Source organism: Drosophila tropicalis, unplaced genomic scaffold (assembly GCF_018151085.1).
Source record: "Drosophila tropicalis isolate 14030-0801.00 unplaced genomic scaffold, ASM1815108v1 contig_158, whole genome shotgun sequence".
Taxonomy (NCBI): Eukaryota; Metazoa; Arthropoda; class Insecta; order Diptera; family Drosophilidae; genus Drosophila; species Drosophila tropicalis.
Genome location: NW_027172602.1, coordinates 6599764 through 6625673, shown reverse-complemented (window position 1 = coordinate 6625673; position 25910 = coordinate 6599764). Strand labels below are relative to the sequence as shown.

Here is a 25910-nt window from a genome sequence, read left to right as displayed (position 1 = left end):
GTAGATGACAGAGGATGTTGCGGGGTAAGGGTGAGGGTAACGGTTAAAATATGCCTTGATTTATGCATTTTCTTAAGAGACATGGGGTAAGAGATAAAAGGCCTTAAAAGATAGATTATATAAAATAGAATGATAAGTTTTATTGGGAACTCAAATAGTTTAAAGTGAAAACATCTCTCAAGGTATAAATGGCTACTGTTTGGCATAAAAAGTGTTCTTGCAAAGATAAGAGAGAAATAAGGGGGGTTTCCATACCTTTGTCTAGTACTTTTTTCAATGGGTCATAGAACCTAAAAATATTTACCAAGTTAATGTAAAAGATATGTATCTATAATATGAAATTGCTTATCAATACATGAGTTTCTTCTGCCAGATGGTCTTTCAACAATCTATTTACAAAAATAATTGAATTAATTGTACAGCTACTAGACTAGTTCTTGTTCACTCACTCCGTTGCTCCTGTTTGCCCTTGTCTTGCAACAAGTAGTGGCACATAGTAGTTGGTGTAAAGTATTCATCCCCATCCATTTAGTATTGTTGGGAGCTCTTGCCACATTCTTATCAGGATTGTCACAAATCAATTTCCATTGCTAGACCGCATCGCACAGCATCGCATTGCATCTCATCTCGCCCTGCCCTTCCCGTGGCCCTCTGTACAAATGCAGAAGCCAGTTTCATAGAGACAAAACCATTAATTGCATACCACAGAAAGCAATCAGAATGCGATATTTGGCTCATTGCCAGAGATACCAAATCCTTGGTACAGTTTTCATCAACAAACAGACTGGACTGCCGAACTCCACTAGAGGGCACCACCCAAAACCACTCAATGTAGGCTGAGGCTAGCGAAAATGTCGATATTTGTTGGCTTTTACAATAAAAACTACATTTCATTTTTAATCCATTTTATGTGGCTGTTGATTTTGCAATCAAACAGCTTAATCTTTTGACCGCAAATTTATAACACACACACACACAGAGGGAGAAAGGACGACAGAAAGGGGATGGTGGGAGAGGAAACAAACTGGCGTTTATTTAACTGTCAAATTTACACATGTTCCCTGACTGCTCTCTCCCTCTCTCTCTCTCTTTGGTCTGACTGACTAGCTTTTGCCTTTTTTTCCCAACTGGTCCGTTGTGGTACTCATCCTCTTACTCTTTCTCATCCTCGTCTATCTAACTACGTCCATCGAATCGTAAATTCACTGAATGGGCGAGAAAAGATGCTGGAGAGGCCACAGAAACCGCAAAAGCGAAACCGAAACCGAAATGAAATCAAATGAAGAGAATTTGCCAAGCCAAACATGGACTAGACACAGGCACAGACGCAAGGACTTAAAGGCATATATGTTTGTTTGTGTGCGCTGGGTGTGTGCCGGTCCATAGCTAGCAGCAATTGTGGTAATTTCATTCTGCAAGCAACTCACGAGGAGTTAACATGAAACTGGTCCTTGCGGCAATAGCCAGGCCAGAGCCCTAATTGAAATTGCAAATGGGCTAAGATCAGAAATGAGTTGACCATGATCATAACTTACTCATATGGGCTTCTTCTAATGGCGTGAGCTTACCTGCAAAAAGTAAAGAAAAACAAAATTATTTCAGTTTGATTGTTATGTTAAATCGACGTCATTAGGGGGAGGGAGAGAAAAAGAGAAATGTGTCAAAGTTGAAGGAACTTCAAGATTGTGCCTTGTAACAAATTTGTTGTCGGTTATCCATTGTAGAAAACTTTTTTGGCAAATCCCCTTCATGCTAACCCGCTTTTCTGCACACACACACACACACACACACACACAGACAACCAGCTGATGCCTCAATCTTAAAAGCTGCTGGTGATGGATGAGCAGCAGCAGGAATGACAGGATGCATGCACATAGTCATTTATGACCATTAAAAGCAAAAGTGAAACAAATAGAATATATAAATAAATCTATATATGTATAAGGACTTTAGCACTCGGCGACATGAGGCCAAATGTCATTCCATTCCCATTTCCCATTCTCCATTCCCCATATTCAATCCCGTATAGTTATAATTCATTTTGTGGTGGACTCCGTCGAGGCGGAAGACCAAGAAAAAGAATCGCGTGACGAGTGACGACTAGAAGACTGACAAGGGTAGACAATTAATTCGGAACACGAAATGTGCGTGTGTGTGTGCCTTTCTCTCTCTCTCTCTCTCTCTCTCTTATCGTCTCTCGTTATCTCGACAGCCTGACTGTGGGTGTATGTACTTGTATTTCCCACCCACCCCACGCCATTTAACCCACCTACTACCATTTTGAAAGTGCTAAAACTTTTATCATTAACGCTGAAAATCAGCTTAATATTGTGCGGTTCTTTTGTTGTTTGTTTTGTTTTATTTCCTTTTTCTTTTTTTATTTTTAAACAATGAAAGCAACGATAAATGTCAAAAGGTATCCTGATGATGCCACTGTAGAGGCTGCTACTTCTGGAATTAAAGCTACGAAGTCCCCATACTCTGTAGTATACATAGTTTTGAGGTGCTCTGGAGCTTGGCCCCATATAGATACAATTGCATGCTTCTCTTAGCCATAACGAATCGAACCCTTTTTTAATACATGTATATAATTTGGAATCAAATGTTCATTGAACCCTTTTTTAATTTAAATGATATTGATTTGAAAACAAATGTACTTTTAGCATATACATTCTGTAATTCTTCTTGTTATCACCTTTTATGATGATGTTGACTGATGTCAAATCCTTGAATTACTGCCAGCTAGCAAACCATTTCAAGGGTATACAGAATAAGCCAGGGAGAAGTAAAAAGAATGTAGCATACTTTTGTGCGCCTGGAGACAACAGCAGCAGAAAAAATAACACGGAATAAAAAATGAAACAAATGCCCGCCAAGCAAATTGATTAAACTCGCACACACACCCCAAACAAACATATGTATATAGAGAGAGGGGAGGTGGTGGTGGTGGTGGGGTAAGAGCAAACATTTACTTTAAACCACACCCTTCAACCCACATTTGGCTACCCAACACCACCTACACCACTTGAGCCACTTTTAGCTTTGACGCTGAACAACGTTGCGTATGCGCATTATTTAAAATTAGCGCAGTGGAAACATTTTCCTACAAGCAACTGTGCGTGTGTGTGTGTGTGTGTGTGTATGGCCTTTGTGAGCTTTGCTTTGCAGTGCTTAAAAATAATTTAATTGTTAGCATAAGCTCTTTAATGTATTTCTTTTTCTGCCGCCTTCCACCAGCTACTTGGTTTTAATGGCATGAGCAGCCATCAGTTGTGTATGCGTGTGTAAGTTGGCTTACATTTAAGCCAATTATGGCAGCTTAAACATTCGCTACTTGACTGTAACAGCAACAGTAGCAACGCCTTCAATTTACCCATCGAAGGACTAGAAAACAAAATGCAAAGGATTTGATGAGCTGCGATGAAACTTAAATACCCTAAGCTGTGTATTTAGTTTGGAAAAGTTGTTAAATTTAAATACCTAGTTAGTTCTTGTCGCAATTTGTAAGCCCAGAAGAAGCCCAAACACAATGGGCCATCCAACAGCCATTCAAAACCAGAATGATAATAATCAAATCATTGCAACAATTTTGAATAACTTTACACAAATATTTACCCAAAAGCGAGTCCTTTCATGCAAAACAATTCCTCCATTGTTCTTTTCAACGCTTTCACACGCTTTTCATTGAAATCAGGTCTTCTGTTTAGGGCCCAAAGCGAAATACATACATATACATATACATATTATATTTAAATAATATTATTCCTTGTCGGTTCTTTTACAATTGCTCTCAGCTTTAAGTCCAATTGCAATTGCTTAATCTGCAACTGACACTTTTTTCTTCTTGATTGTCTGTCTAGTCCGTGTCTTTCTCCGTATAATCTGATCAATTTTATGGACACATATTATGCAAATGCGTATTCATTTAGTCACTCAACCAAATCAATCAGCCAGCTATCCACACTCATGCATAGTCATCGATTCAGTCCAATCAGTCACCCATGTTACATTTGACAATAATATATACAACATACATACATACACACATACATACACACAATATATACATATTTGCATTTGCAGCGAACAAACAATAGAATGGCGAGTGAGTTTGGGGTTGGAAGGTGACCAGGTTTGCATAGGTAGTTCGCGAAATGAATTGGGCAAACAAATCAGGCAAATAAACTAAATTAAAGAGCAGTAAAATTAATTACAATTGATTGTTCGCACCAAATCCTATGAATTTCTATTGTTATTTCGATAAAGAGTTTTTATGTTATCCGATTTTCATGCGTTACTTAAAGCGAAAACAACATTTTTTGTGCTCTTTCTGAAATTGTCAACGTTGGCCAATTCAGTTGCCCCCATCCACCCCGTTTCCAATGGTCTCCAACTCCTCAATTGAGCGACCCACCATCCGACCAACCGACTAACTGACCAACATCCCGCCTGTTCGCCTGCTGTGCTGCTGACAGCAAACAGTTGTTTTGCATAAAAATGCCATTGCTGCAGCTGCAGAGGACTGAAAACTATAAACTGGTGACTGGAGACAACCAGAGATTGTGAGATACATACACACACACACAGAGAGAGAGAGGGAAAAGTGAGTGCGAGTGTGTACCATGTTTTTACACACAATGAATTTGTAGTGCGAATTGCGAATACAAATGCGAATGGGATTGCATCTTGAATGACAGAATATACATATATACGAAAGCAACAAACAACAATTACACACATATGGACAAACACAAAAAAAAACCAAACTGCCTAAATTTCATTTGCACAATATACACAACAGAAATTTAAAATTCAATTACACTGTGTAACAAACATTCAACAAAAAAATTGCATGCACTTGGCTCTCGATCAACGCACATCTTGTGGATATGGTGAATCCATAGACAACTGATCCGAAATTTCATTAGCATTAATTGGATACCTAAGACAATTTGGTTTAGAAGGAAAGATGAATCTAAAGGTCTATGACATTCCAAAGTAATCCGATCATCTTCCTGAGTACGTGAAGAGAATGAGAAATGCATCTATGGCAAATGTAGATGTTGATTTACAATTGGCCAACACATCAATTTGGTGATTATGATTTTGTGGTATGTGAGCATCATTTAAACAGAATGGGATAATCTTTCCATAACTCCACTCCTCAAAAGGAGACTTGCTTCTAAAAGAATATTTAGGAAAATATACAAAAGGACAATTATTTGATTGAAGAAGAAGAGTGCTTATACTGATAGTTAGACAACTGCAGAAAGAGGAGAAATAGACCAACTATTAAATACTGTCTCAATCTGTGTGAAAAATTTAAAGTCTAACCAATTTTTCATTGCTTATAAAAAGTAAGCAGATGATTCGATTCTCCTATGTGACAAAGATAGAAATGTTACAAAAGTTATCTCTTTTCTTTTTTAAAGTTCATCCTTTGTGACCAATTCGTTTTCTGTTTCTTGAATACATTTTCGCTTTGGGGGCCATTTTTCGTGGGCCATTTGTGGCTCAAACATTGACGGCTTATTGGCCAAGTCACGCATCTGCTGCCTGCTGGGTGTTGACTGTTGCTTTTTGGTTGTTGGCTCTTGGCTAACTGACATTGCCAATGAATGCATTGGCTATCGATGATGAAGCAAAAATATTCATTAGTTTTTATCCATTCATTTATCCATCCATGTGTGTGTCTATGTGTGTGTGGTTCCTTATTTCAATATTGTCGAACAATTATGCACAGGCGGCAAATTTGTTGCCATTTGCCGGTGATTCCTTTCATTTTTTGACAACTCATCGGCCATTGAAAGTGCGAGAATTTACGCAGATGGCAAAGAGTCTACATGCATAGTTCACATAATGATCACGATTTATTTCAACTCATTGCACACAAAAAGGCTTAAGCTGACTCTTGCTCCATTCTAATTGTCTGTCATCTTGCTATCCCTTTCTCCTTCTCTAGGGAGGATAATGAAGTTGCTAAACTTGCAAATAACAAGAGTCGAAAAAAGGGTAGATTTTATTTCAACCTAATTGCAAACCTTTCATATTTGGTAGTCACTTTAGAGAATTAACTTTTATCGATTAAATCGCTTAGCCACAGAAAAACAGAGACCAAAGAAAGGTTAATGTGGCATTTTTGGTTTTCTCTGTTGTTTTCTTTTAGCCAAGTATCTAATCCAATTTCTTAAAAGGATTCATTTCTTTTTCGGTAAAATTTTCATTAAGAAGTCCTTTTGTTGTTCTTTTTTTTTACACACACGCATTTTTCGTCTGTCTGCCTGTGTGTGTGTGTGTCTCTGCTCTAACTTTCTGTTTGTCTGTGTTGATGTTGGCTTTTTGTTAGGTAAACATAATCTAAGCATGTTTTCAATTAATTTAATACCGCATTCCAAGCATTTTGTTGGATTTCTTTTGGTTTTCTTGGTTGGCTTATTTGGCAAACCGCAGAAAAGTATGCTATACTTTTATCATACCGACACCAGTGCGAATGATTAATGTGACTTTGCCACATTGGCGTATACGCAATTTTATTGTTTGCCAATGTCAAAGGTTCTCGCACTCAAAAAAACAAAAAAAAACTCACAAAAAGAAGAGAGCAAAAGCCACATAAAAAACTTGTCATCACTTCACTTCAATAAGTGATTCAAACACACACACACACACACACACACACGCCCACAAACATACTTATCGTACTTCTTTGAAAAGTAACTGAGCAACACTCTTTGATACTCCGTTTGTAAATGACCAAACTATACATATCCAACTCTATAAGGAATATATGACAAATCTGCTACCAATTGCTTATTCATTTCGATGAACGAACATCTAGTAATTGAGTTTTTTTCTTTCAACTTGGCTAACCATAATTAAAGCACAATTTTTGTCTAAACTTGGCAAACTTTCTTAAATTTAATGGAAATGCTTTTATTTTGCTTTTTTCTTTCTCTTTTTCGTATTTGGATATTGTTTTGGTCGGTCTCTGCTAGCTTTGCATGCTAGTTACGTAGAATGAATCGATTTTTGATCAGTTTTTCTTGTAACTTTTGTTACGTTTCAGAGCCGCACACTCTTTATACTAACTTGCGTACTTGTTATCTGTCAAGTGGATCAGCCTGCTGTCGTCCTGGCTGTCGTTGTCCTGGCACTTTTGGTTACTTTTATCACAGCAGCCACGCATCGTTGGGCTCAAACAAAAAGGCAAGTGGAGAAAGCGCATTCCGATGCATTTTGCATTTCCATTGCCATTGCTTTTGCTTTTGCTTTTGCTGTGTGCACTCAAACGTAGAGATGACAATGATGATGGTGATGATGGTGATGATTGGCGGAGCAGATGAGTTGAGAGGAAAACTTCCACTAGGTCTCCCTTTCTTCACTAGAAAGATTTTTGGATGGATTTCAACAGAGTCAACATGACTTGCATTACAATAATTCACTTGTTGTTTGTCCATTTATACTCTATTTGCCCAGTATCAAGAGTAACAGTAACAATATCAACAATGATGATGATGATGATGATGATCTGCATCTGGTGGAACTTTTGCCTTTTCGTGTTCCCCCTCCCCCAATTTCTACCTCTCAATTGGATTTTTATTTTCATGCTGTTTTTGTGTTCTTCGTATTTCCGAATGTTTGCCCAATTGTTCAACCGCTGTAAATAAAACGTAGCATTTCCGTTTCCATATTGTTTGCCCGATTGCAATTGAGGAAAATTTTTCGTATGTTTTCACTTGCATATTGTTCTCCTCTCTCCTCTCGATTGCAATATATTTGTTTTTTATCCATTTTGCAATGTGGATTTTTAATTTTTATGTATATTGCCGCTTCTGTTATGACAAGTGCCAAACAAATAACCTCCAATTCTTTTTCTTGTTTTACGAAGAGCAGAAAAATAGTTTCAATTGTTTCAATTACACTGCCATGCCATTGATTGATATGGAAATTGAAGAAGTTTCATTGATTTAACAAAAATCTAATTAATTTTCAAACAGTAAGAAAAAGGAAATCGACAACAAAAACAATCGAACCCAAAGAGATAAACAAACTGTTCAAATTGTTGAAAACTAATACACAACAAGGACCGGAAAACGACAGAAAATGAAGGAGGATATGGCAAAGAGGTGAAGCAAGAAAAAAAAAAACGAAGTGGGTCAGTTGAGGCAATGCCACATGTTGGCAAAATGTCCAACATGCTAGGTAAACACCAACACACACACACATGCACACTCATAGAGAGACCCACACACCATCAAAATAATTAATATCCTTTCAAATGTTACATGCACTAATTACAACAAACAAGCAAAACACAGCAACAAAAGAAGCAACAAAAACCTCTAAACTAGAGCAAAGGCAAAAAAGAAAAATTTCTACCAACTGATATACCAAGTCTGTCCCTGTATGAGTGTGTGTGTTTGGGGGGATGAGAGAGAAAGAGAGAGATGCAGTGTTTTGTCAAGGTCGCTTCAATGCATGCAATGTATGTACATATATTGCTGTTGTTGTGCATTTATCGGTTGCTAGTTTTACTTTTTCGCCATTTTTGTTCTATACCCTACAATCAAATAAACAAATGTGAGTATTTCCGAATCTTCATTAAAAGCGAAAATCTTATGGAAACAAACACATGACATTTGAATATATGAAATCAAAACGCACCAAGATATACTAGTTCGATTCGGGGCCAATTTTCTTCAAACTTGCACGAGAAATGTCTCAAAATACGGAGCTGAAGAGCTTGCTTCAGTTGCCGCAGGGTATCCCACAGTCAGTGCTTTAGCTTTTTAACCTTTTTTTGTGTTCTTGTTTTTTTTTTTTTTTTTTCGTTTGTTTACTCTCCCGCCACAATGTATGCCTTGACTTTGCCTTTTGGCTTGTGCCCATCTTTGTTTCATCCGCTTGCTGGAAAACTCATTAGTCAAAGAATTTTACTAGGAAATATTTCCAATTAGGCTCTCACAAAGACAAAGTAACTATAAACCTTAAAATGTAGAAACTAAAGTGTATATAACCTGACAAAATTTGAAGCACACGATAACAAGTTGATTTTCGATATTTTGAAACCGAATTGCAAACAATTAAATGACGATTAAACAAGGCAAAGTTGAGCACAATGTTTAGTTTGAAATGTATAGCATACCTTTGAGGGCTACAAGACGGGTGTTGACCCTTTAATTAAATTCACATAAATTTTGGTTTTAATTAGCGCGTTGCGCCTATAAGCCATCGTTAATATCTGATTTCAATGGCTATTCAGACATTTTGACGACTGTTGTCGCCTTGTCGCCTTTGAGTAATGGATCAGCCTATCAATTTACCCTTTAACCAACACACACACAGAAAGCAAATACTTAACATTCCACTTTACTTTGCACAGAGTCACAACGTCGATTTAATTAATTTGACATCATTTATTATGCAGACAGAAAAAAAAAATGATTGTGAAAATAAAATAATAAAAGGTATTAAAAACGAACCAAATTTGCTGATGGAGGTAAAAAAACACGAAGACATTCTGCGGGTGGATAGGTGAAGAGCCAATGCAAGTCAAGAAATTGCTTTTTAACGCACAGACGGCAACTTTCCAGTCGGAGTAGACTTTCACTCCTCCAAGTACATGAGGGGATTGACTATGGACAGGAGACGCCAATGGAGATGGAACTGCAGGTGTACTGTGTATGTGTGTGTGTATTTTGTGTGTATCTGTGTGTGTGTGTGCACATGTGAAGTGGCATCGCAGTAGTCTGGCAAGCAAAGTTTACTCACGGCTCGCAAACAAGTTTCAATTTACATTTACGTCGGGGTCTCTGGTTTTTTCGTTTTTTTTTTCTCCTGCTTCGCCTGTGCTTTTTTGTTTTTTGTTGTTAAATTGAGTTTGACTTTAGTTGTCGAAGATACGACAAGCATCGTCGCGATGGCAAGTAGCAAAAATCAACATTGACACAGAGGCAAGAGGTGAATAAGCGACCGGGCCCGTCCGACCCGACCCCAATCCAAAGTGATTTCAGTCATCCCGTGTATGAGGAGGTCACAAAATAAAAAAAAATCTTTTGCAGCAGTGCTGACGCGTAACCAGAGAGCAAACATTGATGCAGGCCGACGACGATGACGATGTAAGTGAGTACTTAAAATCCCTTTCCCTCCCTGTGTCTCTGCCTCTGACTCCTCCTTTAGTGGGATAGTTACTGTTTTCTTCGTGTAGCTTTTGGCGTTTCTTCGAGATCCACTCGATTGACGTGTTGCTGCCAGTTATTATATAATTTACCAATATTCTGCAGGGCCTCTCTGGCCGGACCATGGCTCATATCGCACTGATCGTTAAAAAGACGTTGTACGAGGCGAAGGCAATGTTTGGGCAAATGCCTTTTTTTACGTTGCAATTGTTCATTTGTCCGCCAAGTGGCCACTAGACGGGCATTCTCTTCCTGCTCTCGCTGTCGTTGATAATTAGCGGCTTTTAGCTCCATTTGCCGTTTGAGTGGTTTTGCTAACACTGTCTTCAAATGAGACTCCAGTTGGGTGTCTAATTTCATTAGTTCGAGACTAAAACTAGCATTGACCTCTTCGCCATCGATAAAAGGTGTGGAGAGTTTACGGAATATATTGAAAGATAATTGTAAATTTTCCATTTCTTTCTGATGCACCAAATTAACCAGATTCTCCCGTTGATTCTCGACAGCAACATTCTCAAAATGCTCTGACGGTTCGTCATCACAAAGTGTTGTAGCCCGACGTTGTCTATGAAAAAGCCGTATTACACTAATGGCCTGATGTGCCATGTGTTTTCTGATTTGGCTATCCCTTCGCCGCCACTTCGCATTACGCAATTTGCGCTCCATTAACACATTTTCAGCCATTAAGTGACGTATTTCCATCTCTGGTGTCTCACATCTTGCCTTGAGCTCTCCTTGCAATAGACATCCAAATGAATGACTGTCTTCAGCATCGGTAAGTTGACCCGTTGGAGACTGATACAAACGATCATTGCTACTTTGTGGAGGTGAATCCATATTTCGATCACATGTCGCAGATCTATGTTTTTGTCGTCCAGTCTGTATGCAATAAGTCAGCAAAGACGGCGATCTGTCCTCTAATCCCTTGTACTTCATCTCCAGCTTTTCATCTTGAGGGCTATCGGCATCGTCGTCTCTTTGCAAATTCAATTGTTGTTCCCATTTTGAAACACGAGAACGCACCCAGTGGTGATATTTATTTTGCTCTTCGGTGTTTCCATGTGGTCGTGGTGGAATCTCATTCGATTGTCCATCCGATAGATCCTCGTCAACAACATAGGCTTTTTGATGGGGACAATATCTGCTCGCTATTTGGCATTTTGGATCCGGTCCACTCGATGACTGCTGGGAATCAAAAGACTGAAGAGAGGATTTTTGGGAACACGGGGATGATTGACACCCCTCCGAACTAGGTGGTGTGATCTGGCCAACTACCGAACGTGGACCATCTGTCTGCGTTTCAAAATCGTCGACGCTTGATTCCTGATAGTCCTCCATGAAACGCGACCAACGTTCACCTTGTGTCATGGTGGAAAGTGGTACAGGTTTGAAATACTCTTGACTAGAACTGGCGCGAGGACGAAGATTTCTGTGGTGCAAGCGTCGCTGCAATTCCCGCCGTATCCTAATCTCTGACTGACTATAGGGATTAAGCAAGAATTGTTCATCGTTCAGCTCAGAGCTGGGTATCATGGGAGTTTCGCCAACAGTTGGCATTTGATCTTCCAAATTTATATACTGCTGCAGCATTGGCGACCACATAAAGTCCCACTTGGACCTAGGTTCGGGTTTTGTGCTCAAGGCTTCCTGCTTATTGGCTTCTTCATCGATTTTTTGGGTGGCATGCTTCTCTGAATGGGTTTTCCTCTTTTCGACAAGTGCCGCTTTCAGGTCCTGAAGTAATTTAAGCTTGGTGGCATTGTCTCTTTCCCAATTGGCCGAAATCTCATCGGAGAGAGGCTGTGACTCTGGTGAAACATTGCACTGAGTAGAGCCAGGCTTTCCTTTATTAACCGTTTGCGAGCACTTTGCACAGTTTTGGCATTCCACTTCGTCCTTTCCAGCTTTCAGGGCTTCTAGTTTCTTAAACGCTTCCTGTATCTCGCAGTCCAATCTGTCCTTCTCCGCCACCATTTCATTAACGCAATTCCAGGCTTTTTGCCACTGCTCCTGCACTTGAATAGCTCCTCGCCGCTGAATTATGTGTCGATATCCTCTATGGGATCGTCCCTCTATCTCGTGGTTTTGTATTAATTGAGTTGGCTCTAATTTCTTCTGAGATGCACATTCTTCTCGTTGTTTTTCCACTTTTGGATCTGTTTCGTGCTTTCCCCTCTGATCACCAATCTGCTGATATGGATTTTCTTGTCTATACCTTCGTTTAAGTTGCTTGTTCTGTTGAGTTTCCATTATAATTTCTTCGCGTTCTGGTTTTCTCCTAGCTTTGTGTTCTCTGGTCGGCTGTATGTCAGTTTGTTGTTGTGTCTCCTCTGAAATTTGATTTGCCAGTAAAATATATTCTGTAGCCCTTCTCGCCTGCTCTTCCAACTGGCGTCTATGATTTTCTTTTTTCGCTTTTCGCACGCCTTGCTCTCTGCCGTTCAATTTCATGTTCAATTTCATGATCAATTTTTTGCTTTCTTTGTCGTTCTGCCAGATCCAAATCTTTTTCTTACCCTTCTCTCGTTCTGCTGAAGTTCAAATGCATAATTCTCTTTTGATTTTTGACGTTCGTACTCTACTTGTTTCTTTCGTTTGTTCTTTTCTTCCTGTTTCTTTTTTTCATTTTCTTGTATCTGGCAATTGATTTCATCACTTTCTGTTCTCCTTTGCTCGTGTTTTAGACGCTCTAGATTCTGACGTTCTACTTCTTTTCTATCGCGGTTTTCTATTTCTCTTTTTTCTGACTCCAAGTGTGCTCTCTTTTTGTGCTCTGCGTGTTGTCGTTCGATGTCCTGTCGCTCTTTTACTCTGGTTTCGTTTTCATTGCTTTCAATTTCTTGTTTTTCACGAATTTTTCTTTCCTCTTCTCTTTGGCGCTCCTGTTCTTTTCTTTTTTTTTCTTGCACGTTCCTCTCTTTCCTTTTCTCTTTGTTGCTCTTGTTCTTTCCTTTCGTTTTCCTTTCTTTCGTTTTCTTGTTCTTCTCGAATTTTTCTTTCCTCTTCTCTTTGACGCTCTTGTTCTTTTCTTACTTTCCTTGCCCGTTCCTCTCTTTCCTTTTCCCTTTGCCGCTCCTGTTCTTTTCTTTCGTTTTCCTTTCTTTCGATTTCTTGTTTTTCACGAATTTTTCTTTCTTCTTCTCGTTGACGCTCTTGTTCTTTTCTTTCTTTCCTTGCCCGTTCCTCTCTTTCCTTTTCCCTTTGCCGCTCCAGTTCTTTTCTTTCGTTTTCCTTTCTTTCAATTTCTAGCTTTTCTTGAATTTTTCTTTCCTCTTCTATTTGACGCTCTTGTTCTTTTCTTTCTTTCCTTGCACGTTCCTCTCTTTCCTTTTCCCTTTGCCGCTCCAGTTCTTTTCTTTCGTTTTCCTTTCTTTCAATTTCTTGTTTTTCTTGAATTTTTCTTTCCTCTTCTCTTTGACGCTCCTGTTCTTTTCTTTCTTTCCTTGCACGTTCCTCTCTTTCCTTTTCCCTTTGCCGCTCCTGTTCTTTCCTTTCGTTTTCCTTTCTTTCGTTTTCTTGTTTTTCACGATTTTTTCTTTCCTCTTCTCTTTGGCGCTCCTGTTCTTTTCTTTCTTTCCTTGCCCGTTCCTCTCTTTCCTTTTCCCTTTGCCGCTCCTGTTCTTTCCTTTCGTTTTCCTTTCTTGCGATCTCTTGTTTTTCACGAATTTTTCTTTCCTCTTCTCGTTGACGCTCTTGTTCTTTTCTTTCTTTCCTTGCCCGTTCCTCTCTTTCCTTTTCCCTTTGCCGCTCCTGTTCTTTTCTTTCGTTTTCCTTTTTTTTCGATCTCTTGTTTTTCACGAATTTTTCTTTCCTCTTCTCGTTGACGCTCCTGTTCTTTTCTTTCTTTCCTTGCCCGTTCCTCTCTTTCCTTTTCCCTTTGCCGCTCCTGTTCTTTCCTTTCGTTTTCCTTTCTTGCGATCTCTTGTTTTTCACGAATTTTTCTTTCCTCTTCTCGTTGACGCTCTTGTTCTTTTCTTTCTTTCCTTGCCCGTTCCTCTCTTTCCTTTTCCCTTTGCCGCTCCTGTTCTTTTCTTTCGTTTTCCTTTTTTTCGATCTCTTGTTTTTCACGAATTTTTCTTTCCTCTTCTCGTTGACGCTCTTGTTCTTTTCTTTCTTTCCTTGCCCGTTCCTCTCTTTCCTTTTCCCTTTGCCGCTCCTGTTCTTTCCTTTCGTTTTCCTTTCTTGCGATCTCTTGTTTTTCACGAATTTTTCTTTCCTCTTCTCGTTGACGCTCTTGTTCTTTTCTTTCTTTCCTTGCCCGTTCCTCTCTTTCCTTTTCCCTTTGCCGCTCCTGTTCTTTCCGTTCGTTTTCCTTTCTTTCGATCTCTTGTTTTTCACGAATTTTTCTTTCCTCTTCTTTTTGACGCTCTTGTTCCTTTCTTTCTTTCCTTGCCCGTTCCTCTCTTTCCTTTTCTCTTTGTCGCTCCAGCATTTTTCTCTCGTTTTCTTTTCTTTCTATCTCTTGTTTGGCACGTAGCTCTCTTTCCTCCTCTCTTTGACGGTCTATTTCTCTTAATTTTTGTCGCATTTCTCCCAGTTCTCTTCTTGCACGTTTTTCTCTCTCCTCTTCCATTTTAAGTAAGGCCAATGCCTGTAGTTTTTTTTCCTCTCTTTCTTTTTGTTGCTCCTCAAACTCCCGCTGCCTAATTCTTTCCCTCTCTTCAGCCTTTAAAAGGCTCTCACGCTTTTCTTTGGCCATCTCTCTATGCATTTCTTTCAGTTTTTCATAAGCTGCTTCCTTTTGTCTTGCATTCTCAGCGCGCAATTCCTGCTGGCGCCTTTCTGCCCTCCTCTTCTCTTCCTCCATTTCAAGTTTTTTTTGGTTTCTAGATCCTTCTTCAAAAGAATTTCACACAATTCTAGCTCAATTCGCTTGATCTCAGCCTGATCTGTATTGTCGACTTCGCTTATTAGAATCAGATTTGGATTGTCTATTGGACTTGGACTTCTCTGCCTGAGATTTCTGGACCGTTGACGCTGATCTCTTCCTTCATTTTGACGTACCTTATTGGGCTTTTCTTTCCACATCTCCTGCTCTTTTTCCCACTGTTCCCCGATTCTTTTTTCGTACAGCTGCTGCTCTATTTTCCTACTTTCGATCATCTTACGCTCATATTCGCGCCGATCCTGCACCTTGCGATGGCGTTCAAGTGTCTCCTTCTTTAGCCTTTTTCTTTCCGTCTCGAGTCGTTGTTGCTCTTGTTTATGTCTCTCGGCCTGCTGTCGACGCTCTTGACTCCGGTTACGTTCTCTCCGTTGTCGGTCAAGAGCGTCCCGTTGCCTACGCTCTTGAATTTGCAGCTTCTTGCGCTCTTGCTCTTGAATGTGGAAGTTGGTATGTGGCGCGTCAAGAGTGTTCAACCGCTCCTTGGACAACTCGTTACCGCCAACCTTTGAGTCCCTTTTCCTTTGGTCCAATTTAGCCATGGCACATTTACGCTGATTGATCTTTGAGAGCTCATCAAAGTACTTCGAATGTGTCTGCGCACGCGGAGATCTAGGATTAACTCCGGGTCTGCATGTCGATAAGTCTTTCTTTGCTTCCTTCATATTTTTGGCTTCTATAGTGTCCAAGTGCTTCACTTGACCACGTTGATCCCTTTTCATCTCATTCAGGTTCGAGTACGAAGACTGCGGAACGCGAAGCAACGGCGGACTATTCCCATCTACCATTGCCATTGCCGGTCGCATGCGCAACAATGAACGCAATTCTCGATTACAAGTCCCCATCTCGGTGAAGGGTGAGCTCAATTGATTCGTACTTTTCAACTGTGAATACATTAAATCCACCAAATAATTACGAACGTAGGCTTCTTCCTTGCCAGCTCGGCTAAAGACACCCAACCACTCGGTGCATAGGTTCAGTTTGTTGTTTTTTCCATCTTCAGTTTCGATCAGCTTACGTATTTTTGCCATTTTCTGGAAACAATTTCGATCTCGTTGCTCATCTGTGGAATGCCTTTGAGCAGCCTTATCCAGTTGCAAGGGACGGTCATCCATTTTGTGACGTGCAGGTTGTTTCTTTTCACTTTGCATTTCAAATATCACAATTATGGCAAATAAGTATTCTCAAAGCCTACTACAACCAATGACCTGACAAAAATAATGTACATAATGATTATATCATACGAGATATCGATAACTTTATGTGCCAACGATACATCAACAGGCTCTCCCCCTCTCTCTTACTTTCGGTCTCGCTTTCTCTGCGAACAATTTCAAACCCCTTAAACCCAAAGTTTGCCCTCATTTGGCAAATTGATTGGCCAAGCATAAAGTGCGATTAATGTGCGCTAAATGAAATTAATAAACTGCTAAGAGTTTTCTTAGGCTAAAAGTCTTAGGCAAGTATTTATTTAGCCTATAGCCCCTCTTTCTTATATGGCAGAGGGGTGGTTAGCCGTCATCATTCATCAACTACAACTACATGTGTATGTATGTGTGTGGATGGGTGTGGTCGTGGGCGTTCAGAAGGCGTGTTGTTGGCATTTAAAAACATTTCAATAATGATTAAGACCAAAGGCCTCAAGCCTTCTCCATCTCCATTTATGTCGAACAATAATTGAATCCTAAAGAGCGAAAGAGAGAGATAGAGAGAATGAGAGAAAGGAAAAGGGCTAAAGAGAGGAGAAAGTTTAACCCCAAAAACCCAAATCGCTCTTTCTCATTCCCTTATGCAATCGCCCCGATTCTATTGTTTGGCAATGATAAGCCCCCAAATATGCTCAATTCCAACGCCATCTATAATTGAGTGTTGGCAGTTTTCATAATAATTAATATTTAAATCCGTTTTATAAAAGCCATTTTTATATCATTTGTTTGCATAACTTTTTGGCCATACCCAAACAAAAGTTTTTGGCCAAAAACTTTTGCGGTAGACCCTAATCTGGCACTGTCAGGGCTAAAATGGTCAAACGATTTTGTTTTGCCAATTGTTTTCAACGATTAGCAAAATTCATTTGGTTGTAGTTTTCTCTATTTCGTTTTAATTCCATGAGTAGAAGATTAACTTTAAAAAGTAAAGGCAAAAGAGGTTTCCAAAGGTTGCTTCAAGTTGAAATTTGTGATACACAAATATATATAGTGTTGATCCCATTAGTAATTGTTGGTCCAAAAATCAATTTGCAGGGAAATTCCAAAACAATGTCTGCCAAAGACTGCAATAAAGTCCAAAGTGAAAAAAAAGAGGTTTTAAGCAAACATGAACATAGGACACAATGCATTTGCATGATTATCCAATCGTGACCAGTTCAAGTTTCAGCTGAGACCCTTGGACCCAAACAAAATGACATCCAAGTTCAAGTCAAGTCTCATTTAGGCCGCACAACTCTCGCTCTCGCCTCACTTGTCCTCACTTTGTAGACCAATGCTCAACTGATTTATTTGATTTGATAAGTCTTGACGCAAATGTGATTCATTTACCTACAAACCCACCGAAAGGCCTTTTCGCCCTTCTCGCAGCGGCGGCTTCTGCGACAAAGTGGAATGCGGTCCGTGGATCCAAGAGGCAAGGTCTGTATGGTCCGTGGACCGACCACCCAAGTTGTCGCATACAATTTGTGATCATGAGACGATGAACGAAAATGAAACCTTCTTTTGGTCATTCGATATGCACTGTAATTGCTCATCAAATAATATGATACCCTAACTGGAATAGCGAGAATATTGAATTTGTCATTCGGCAAGAATATCTGGCATTGCCAAAGACACAGAAACAAATATTATTTACCTAAGTACTTAATTAAAGATCACATTATATTAACCATTAGAAAAGGTTATAAACTATTTAATGAAAACACCCAAGTTGATTTTTTTCCCAATTCGAAATCAAATATTCATGAGTTCTAACAGAACATTTTTGTAACCAATTTTAGGTTTTATCTAAAAGAGTTAGAGTATTTAGAATTTGGCTTAATTGTCTCATTAAACGGTTTATTCTTTGGTTTTTATAGCTTTTTTATGATAAGGCTTCCTCTGAGTGTTGTTGTTGTTGGGTCACCAGACCGACCACCGACCACCAACCAGACAAACAGCACGGACCTAAAAGGTCAGACTGAGGCCATGGCAAAGGAGTAACAAATGCAGACGCTGACTTAGATGCAGATACAGATACAGATACCGACAAACACATTTAAATGTTTGTCATCAATTACGCGTGAAATACAAAGACCAAGAAAAAGACACAAAATAAAAAGGAGAAGAAGAAAAAAAAGGGGCGAGGCATGGCGAGGGGAACCCCAAAATACTGTATCTCTCTTTCGCCGTCTCTCTTTCTCTTGCTGGTTTTCTCTTTGCTCTATTTTCTCTTTTCTATCTTTATCTTGTCCTTTGGATGGTTTTCGTCGAACTAATTAGCGTGAATTATGGGAGTTTGATGAGTGCCCATACCAAAGATGTCTGCTTGGGCTCTGGGTCTGTCTCTTCTCATCAAACCAGCATTTGCTGTTGGTTTTTGGTTCTGGTCTGGCCTAATGAATGCTGGCTGTTGAGTGGCAGAGGATGTGTGTGTGTGGGGGGGGGTGGTAGGCTTTCGGTTTTGTTAGCCATTTGTTGCTTTTGGTCTGAGGCCAGTTCAATTGATTCCATAGACATTGCTACCAGCGGGGGCATCTTAATGGCATCTACGAGTCGATTGGTGTTTTGTGTGAGGCGAATCCTATATGTAGATGACCCCTCAGAGACAGTGAGAAGACGAAGAGGCAGAGGTGGGCAAGTTGTCAGTGGTGAATCAATAAGCATATCTTAAATGTTATCTGAATGCTGTTATATTTAAACACACACAAAGACGACTTTGATTGATTGAGCCGACGCACACACACACACACAGATACGAATTCTTATCCCTATCAAGTATCCCCTCTCAACACTATACATACATACATACATATGTATGTGTCTGTATCTGTATCTTTAGCTACAACTTTACGATCCGTCTTCAGCATCTGTTACAGCTCGAACATTGTTGTTTTCCTTTTTAACTTGACATTTATCGCTTTATACGCTTTTCTTTTCCACTTCCATCGCCATTGAATCTCCTTTCTCTCTCTCTCTCTCTCTCTCTCTCTCTCTGTCTCTGTGTTTGTCTCTGTTTAGGCGGCTATATATTTACCAACTTAATTGGTAGTTATAGACGTTCAAATAAAATCCTGAGAAAAAGAAGCGGAAACAAAAAATCAAGTTTGAAGGAGCGCTAAGCGGGCCAATCCCCCCCATAAAGGTTATTATACGAAAATCTTCTTATTCCACATGATTTGATTCAAGTGGAAGTGAAGAGAAGAAGACATATTTCATTTGGCAACTTGGATAAATTTTTAATTCTGTATACATATATAGTATGCAGATAAATTGCTCCAAATTCTGTTCGAAAGAGAAAGAATTGCCCATGTAATTGTAACTGTAATTGCCCCTTAATACCCAACTGTTGAGGCCTTTGAGGCCCCCCTTGGGCAATTGAACTCTGAACCGCACCTGGTTACTGTTCCCTTGATACCTTTAACCAAAGCGTCGGAGCAACAGCAACAGCAACAGCAGGCAAATGATTGTCATTGTCTGTTGTTCGGATTGTTGTCTGTCGTTGCGTTTTATGTTTCATCTTCTGGCCCAGTGGCCAGTGGCAGAAATCAGTGGCAATCGGGCTAAGGCCCGAGGCCCAGTCACTTTAATTGATGCGTCCAGTTGAAATCATAAATCCCACTTGGTCTCAACGACTGAGCGAACGAGCGGCCAAAGCGGCCAAAGCGACCAAAGCGACCGAGATGAGTACAAGAGCAATAAAAATAAAATCAAATTTAATGCAAAATTAAATAAACTTGTGTTTCTCTCTCCGTTGACTACTTGGACTGCTGTCGCTTCTGCTGTTGCCACTGCGGCTGTTTTTCTGGTGTTTTGTGTGTATTTTCTTTTTGTATTTTTTTTGGAATCTTTCAACTTGTAGCCGCAGCTGGCACGAAAAATTCCAACTTTTGCCCAAGTCGTCCTGTTCCTGTGTCTCTGTATTTTTCTCATTCTCTCTCTCTATATCTCTCCCTCTCGCTTGTCTGTGTCTTATTTAATTTGCCACGCTGAAACGAGGCATACCCTTCATTCCTCGACCCCACTGCCCCTCTCCCTTCCCCAAAGAGTAGCCGCCGCATGTTCGTTGACTTTATTTGCTGTCTGTAATAAAATTAAAGCCCTTTAGCTATTGTACATACTTTCCAAAAATAAAGACAAAAAAAATCCACACAGACAAGAAAAAAAAAAACAACATTCCCTAAATGAAGTCAGCTAGCCGACTATTAAATATCCTTGGGGATCGAAGTATCTTGAAGATACTCCTGAATTTCGTTTGAATAAGCATAAACTAGTTAACAACAACCTGTCTATATGGTTATTAAGATTTTCCAATCGGATAACGCAGTTTATCCAATACGGTTCGGATAAATGCTCTTTCACTATAGTCACAAACAAACTGATCAAATTTAGTAGATTTTATGTGGCAGGGCATTAAAACGCATAACAAACAAATTGTATCTGAAGACACACACAGACCCGCACGCACACATATGTATGTACCGGATAACTATACCACACACACACACACAAGTTTTGCAACAAACCGTCGACGACCCAACGAGCCATGAATGTGTAGCCTCTTAGCCCAAGATATGGCCATTAAGTTGGCCTTTTTATGAGCCCATAGTCTCAGACTAGTTACATACATATGTACATACATCCGTCTGAGCCATAGTCATGTCGAGGATTTTGCATCAGTTAAGTTTAGGCTTTGATAATGAACTCGGTCCAAGAACAACAGAACACAAAATGAAAAAACAAAAAGAGACGAAATGCAAGCAAAAAATACAAATTCGTTGAACCTTTTGCCCATGAAAATGGTAAAACCTAAGTAGATACTAACAAGAAATGTTTTCACGATCAACGTTTCTAAATTAAAATTATATAAGGAAGCAGACTTTAACTCTTAAAGTTGTTGGGTAAAAGAGTAGACACTTATTGTTAGAACTTACCTCCACAATGATCCTTGAAGTCATCACAGCAATCGCCCAATTTAAGACAGGCATGATCGCAATAGCATGGCTTATCGCTCAGATCCTCAATGATGGCGTTTATGGGTGCCTTTTGCACCACGCATGACGAATCGCGACCATTGCAACAGAGTTGCGCCTCACGGCATGAGCCGCTCCAGGCGGCTCCTGGTAGCAACAGGATCAGCAGGAGAGGGTGAATTGGCAACGAATTGGGCATTGTAAAGCCGATTTAGTCGATTAAGTGTTTTCTATATATAGACGTATGTAAATCAAAGACCGATTAACACACACACAGACACACACATACAGTGAGTTATGGAAATGCAATTTACGCCCAAAGAGCGGAAATTAAAACTAAAATTGAATTATGGCAATTGTGCTAGCTACTGCTGGCACTCTAGTACCAGAGAAACGATTGACAAGCAAAAGGGATAAAGAGGAGAGGATAGAGGACAGAGGAGCAATGTGGGGTCTTCCCCCTCTCTTGGGCATTATACAAAAATCGACAAACGCACAAATATGAACTCTTAACACGGCAAACGAAACGAAATCAAAGTAGGTCGTGCCCCACGGCTCTTTCTCAGAGGAAGAGGTCTACTACCAAAAGTAGAAGGAGGAGGAGGAAAAGAAAGAGACGGAGGTCTAGTCCTTGCGGCTGTAACCTGCTACCTTTTGACTGTAAATCAATGACTTTGGCTTTGGCGTTGGCTTTGCATAAAATATTGAACAACAATACACAGAAAACACTCGCGCCATATACCCCCATCAACATGGCCGTGTCGTTCTGGGATAATAAAACAAAGACTTCAATTTTCATAAATCGTTGCCAAGCAAAAGACAGTGTGAGAATTTATATTAACAGCTGCTGCGGCTGCTCTTCTCCTCCCCCCACCACCTCCGCAATTGAAGAGGCCCAAAGCCATTGGCAATTTCAAATGCAATGGCAAAAATGTCGTAAAGTGCTTACAAGCTGAGAACAGGCAGGTGGGGATTCACTTACGAGTTGGGACGACAAACAGTCAAGCAACCAACCACTTTGAAATGATTTAGGCTCTGGGGGAAGAGGGGGAACTTTTGACAAGATCCATCATTGATCAATGTTATCAAGCTCACAATAAATCCTGAAACGTTTCCTAGATTTTGCCATTTAAATTGTTCTAGTATATGAAATTTGGGACACATTTAAAACAACAAAAAAAAAAAAAAAAAAAGAGGAAATTTTCCAACCACAGAATCAACAACATTGGAAAATAAATATTATGCCACGCTGCTTGTCTCTGCATAAAAGTAAATAAATTATTTTGTAACAACCAAATAAAAAAAAAGGGGATGCCCCCCCTAAAAAAAAAGGAGGCCAAACAAAACAGCGGACCGACCCAGCAAAATAAAAAAAAAAAGAAAGGGAAAACAAAGCAAACTAAATTTGAGGCAAATATTTGCCTTGTGTGTGTGTTTGTGTGTGTTAGTGTGTGTGTGTGTGTGTCTGTGTATGACAAAACGCGACATAAATGTCCTTTAATGATTAATAACTTTTTCACTCCTTTAGGCACACTGTCAGGACACAGAACGAACGTTTGGTTCGAGTCAAAGTGGATTTCAGTTTCACTTATGTTTATCTTTTTTTAAAAAAAACCAAAAAAAATTAGAACCCGCTCAAAAAAAAAACAACAACAACAAAAAGTAATCCAATAAACGCTTAACAACAACGATCCAACGATCCTTTTCCCCCCTCTCTTGCTCTCATACTAAAATAAGCTCCGCACCCCGTTCGCTCCGTTCCGGCACTCACACGTGTTGACAACTTTCTGCTTACGTTTACTTTATGGTCTTTTGGTCTTTTAACAACAACGTTGTTGAAACACGTAGATTACACACGGACGTTCCGTTTCGACGTTTCCACGTTGTTCCGTATTCGTTTTGTCTCGTTTTGTTTTGTTTCGTTCCGTCTTCCTTGTGTCGGATCTCTCTGGGAGCGACCTAATGTGTGCTCACTGCGAAAGCCGGTCGACGACTGTGCCAACTGCTGGTCGTGTGGTGAATTATATAAAGCATTCAGAGCCAGTTAGCCTTTCGGTTCGTCCATTCGCTGTCATCGGTTGCTTTTCGTGCCAACAAGAGCTTCGGCTAAAAGCGCCACCCCCTCTACCACCCCTCTGCCCATCGTTGTCGTCATCATCATCCTTCTCTAGTCTACATGTGGCACGTGAATTTTTGCGCTATGCTGCTGCGCTGTTTGTTTTGAGTGGGATTTCCTTATTGCTGGGGCATACAAAAGCCGGTTGTTTCTTCCCTCTTCCTTCCCCTGCCACTCTGTGTGTTTGTGTGTGTGTGTGTGTGTGTGTGGTGAGTTCCTTTTAATTCTTTAGCCTTTGTCTCAACAGTGCAACCCGTTGTCGCCATATGGCCGGGCTCATCATATGACAACCTGTCGCGATTAAGAATAAACTATAGCACCAACTTTAGTTTCAGCATCAACAAAAACAACTACAACCTCCCAATCAATATTCCAATTCAATGTCAATATTTGCCCAATATTTTCAATTTATGGCACAACGTGGCAAATTTATTTTGGGTTTTTTCTTCTGAAAAAAATTCGTATAATGAAATAAATTTTATATGCCATCAAAACAAGACATTGAAATCTATTTAATTTAATAAAAATCTTAACAATAGCGTGTCTTGGTTTATGATTATGTGCTAAATCCAATAGATTAAGCTATTAGATTGGAATAACAGGCTCCCATTTGACAACCCCAGATCCTACATATCATCTGGTTACTAGAAATTGGCAAAATGTCATATCCAAAGAGATGATTTGTCTCACCTGCATGCCATAATTCCGTTCATTGTCATCGGAATTAAGAGACACTAAGACTTTGGTACACGAATTTAGAATAGAATAGACCATATCCATACCTAAGGCAATTGAATCAACCTATTCGTTGTACTTGGCATCAACCCGTCTAGTTGATAGGCCCTGTAGACAATGGATCTAAGTTGTGTGTGACACACTTGCATAGAATTTTTGTGATGAACCTACACTGAAGCGACACCCTGGGGTCTCGGGAGTGACATTTATGCTGACACCGAAAATCATCAACAACAACAACGTATCACAGCTTCACCCACCTAAAGGCGGTTGCCTCATGGCAGCTTGACTGGTAAATATTTGCCGCATAGGCAAACTCAGTGTGCCATTGCCACTGGCAAGTATTTGTTGCTTCTTGTTTTTTGGTGCGATGGGGGCGGGTGGTCAGAGGGGCGGCAGGATGGATAGTGTTAGATGGAATGGATGGCATGCGTCGCACTTCGTCTAGTTTCCGCTCCAGATCATAAACAAAGCGAAAGCGTGCGAGGTTATGTACAATATGCATTTTGGATACCGTTGCATCAGCACCAGCACTCGGGGCCTAGTTGCATTGCATACTTTTGGGCGACACCAGCTAAATCAAGGCAAGGCATTTCACAAGCTTCTCAAAATATTTTTTGCTTGTTAATTTTTTTTTGTTTGTCCTCCCAGTTGCAATCTATGCATCTAATTTATGAATTTACCAAAAAAAAGTTTCATTTGTAAGTCAGATCCTTTTCTAATCAGGCCAAACGACTACTCCCATTGCCCAATTGTTTCTTGAATATTAAAAAATAAAATCTAATTTAAATGCCACGACATGAATGTATATATATATAGCTGCATTTTCTCATGCTTAAATGATGATTATTTGGAGCACTTCTGACAGGGCCATAAAATCAAATTGCATAAAATATTCTCTTGACTGCAAATTCCAAAAAAGAAATCAAAAAACAACAAACGAAAGGAATGGCAAACAAAAACACAGGACTCTCAGGATACAGGGACCTCCGGACCCGGTAACTTGTTAAGCCGGCTTAAATTGCAAATGACAGCGTGAAAATGAATTAGATAGAGAGAAAACCAGAAAGAAAGATTGAGATGAAAAGAGATAGAATGAGAGGGAAAAAGCAAGACACAGTGTGAGAGAGAGAGCGCATGAATTTTGTGCTGACTGAAAATCAATTTAATTTTATTTATTACTTGACTGCTCAAAAATTATTATGTTTGCCAACCAAAAGAAAAAAAAAATGAAATGGAAACAAAGGACTTAATTTCAGGCTTGGGGATATAAACTAAAAACTCGTAAAAGGAAATGAAACCATGAAACCTGCCCAAAGTTATTACACACACACACATACACAAACCTCAATTTGAGATTAAAAGTGACTAAGCCCAAAAGTAACCAAAAACAAATAAATCGTTTGTACGACTATAATTCAAAGTATTTCAACTATATATCATTTACATACATATTAACCAATTTGTCAATATATTGGTATATATGTATATTAATTAATAGCCACGTATTGCATGCAACTGTCTAATAGGCCCCCAAAAAATGTGTGATTCGTGCCAGACCACAGACCACTTGACAGTGGCATTGAACAAGTCGATTTTTGTCGACCCGATATGATGAAGATGATCGCTTGGGCGATGTGATGGCTGAAATGCTTTCAATACCATCATAATTTGTTTTTATAAATAGTCGAGAATCGAGAGTCGTGAGCTTCTTGAATGTATGCCAACTGAGCCCCATCCAACTAGCCCATTCTACAGAGAAGAGACCAGACGAGACGAGACGAGATGAGAAGAGACGAGACGACAACTCACCAGTTGCAGTTTGTACGTTGCCGCGAT

At 39.7% G+C, this 25910-nt stretch overlaps 2 protein-coding genes across 4 annotated transcripts in view; both read right to left on the bottom strand.

Annotated features, from left to right (window-relative positions):
- Positions 1-23193, bottom strand: part of vex (somatomedin B and thrombospondin type 1 domain containing protein vexed) — an 81243-nt gene extending 58050 nt beyond the window's left edge. For 2 of the 3 annotated variants that reach the window (XM_068303570.1, XM_068303572.1), the window contains exons 1-2: positions 23016-23193; positions 21182-21450 (exon numbers count right to left, since the gene is read on the bottom strand). In XM_068303570.1, the coding sequence (XP_068159671.1) occupies positions 21182-21419 (238 nt within the window). In that variant the 5' untranslated portion in view covers positions 21420-21450; positions 23016-23193. Of the gene's footprint in view, positions 1-21181; positions 21451-22948 lie in introns of all 3 variants that reach the window. The other variant, XM_068303571.1, reaches the window with a different exon arrangement.
- Positions 10185-15773, bottom strand: LOC137582502 (trichohyalin-like). Its single transcript, XM_068297077.1, is given in 3 exon segments — positions 10185-12410; positions 13209-14285; positions 14287-15773. Coding segments are annotated over 3 exon segments (3999 nt in total). The 5' UTR covers positions 14983-15773.
- Positions 23194-25910: the final 2717 nt, after the last annotated feature.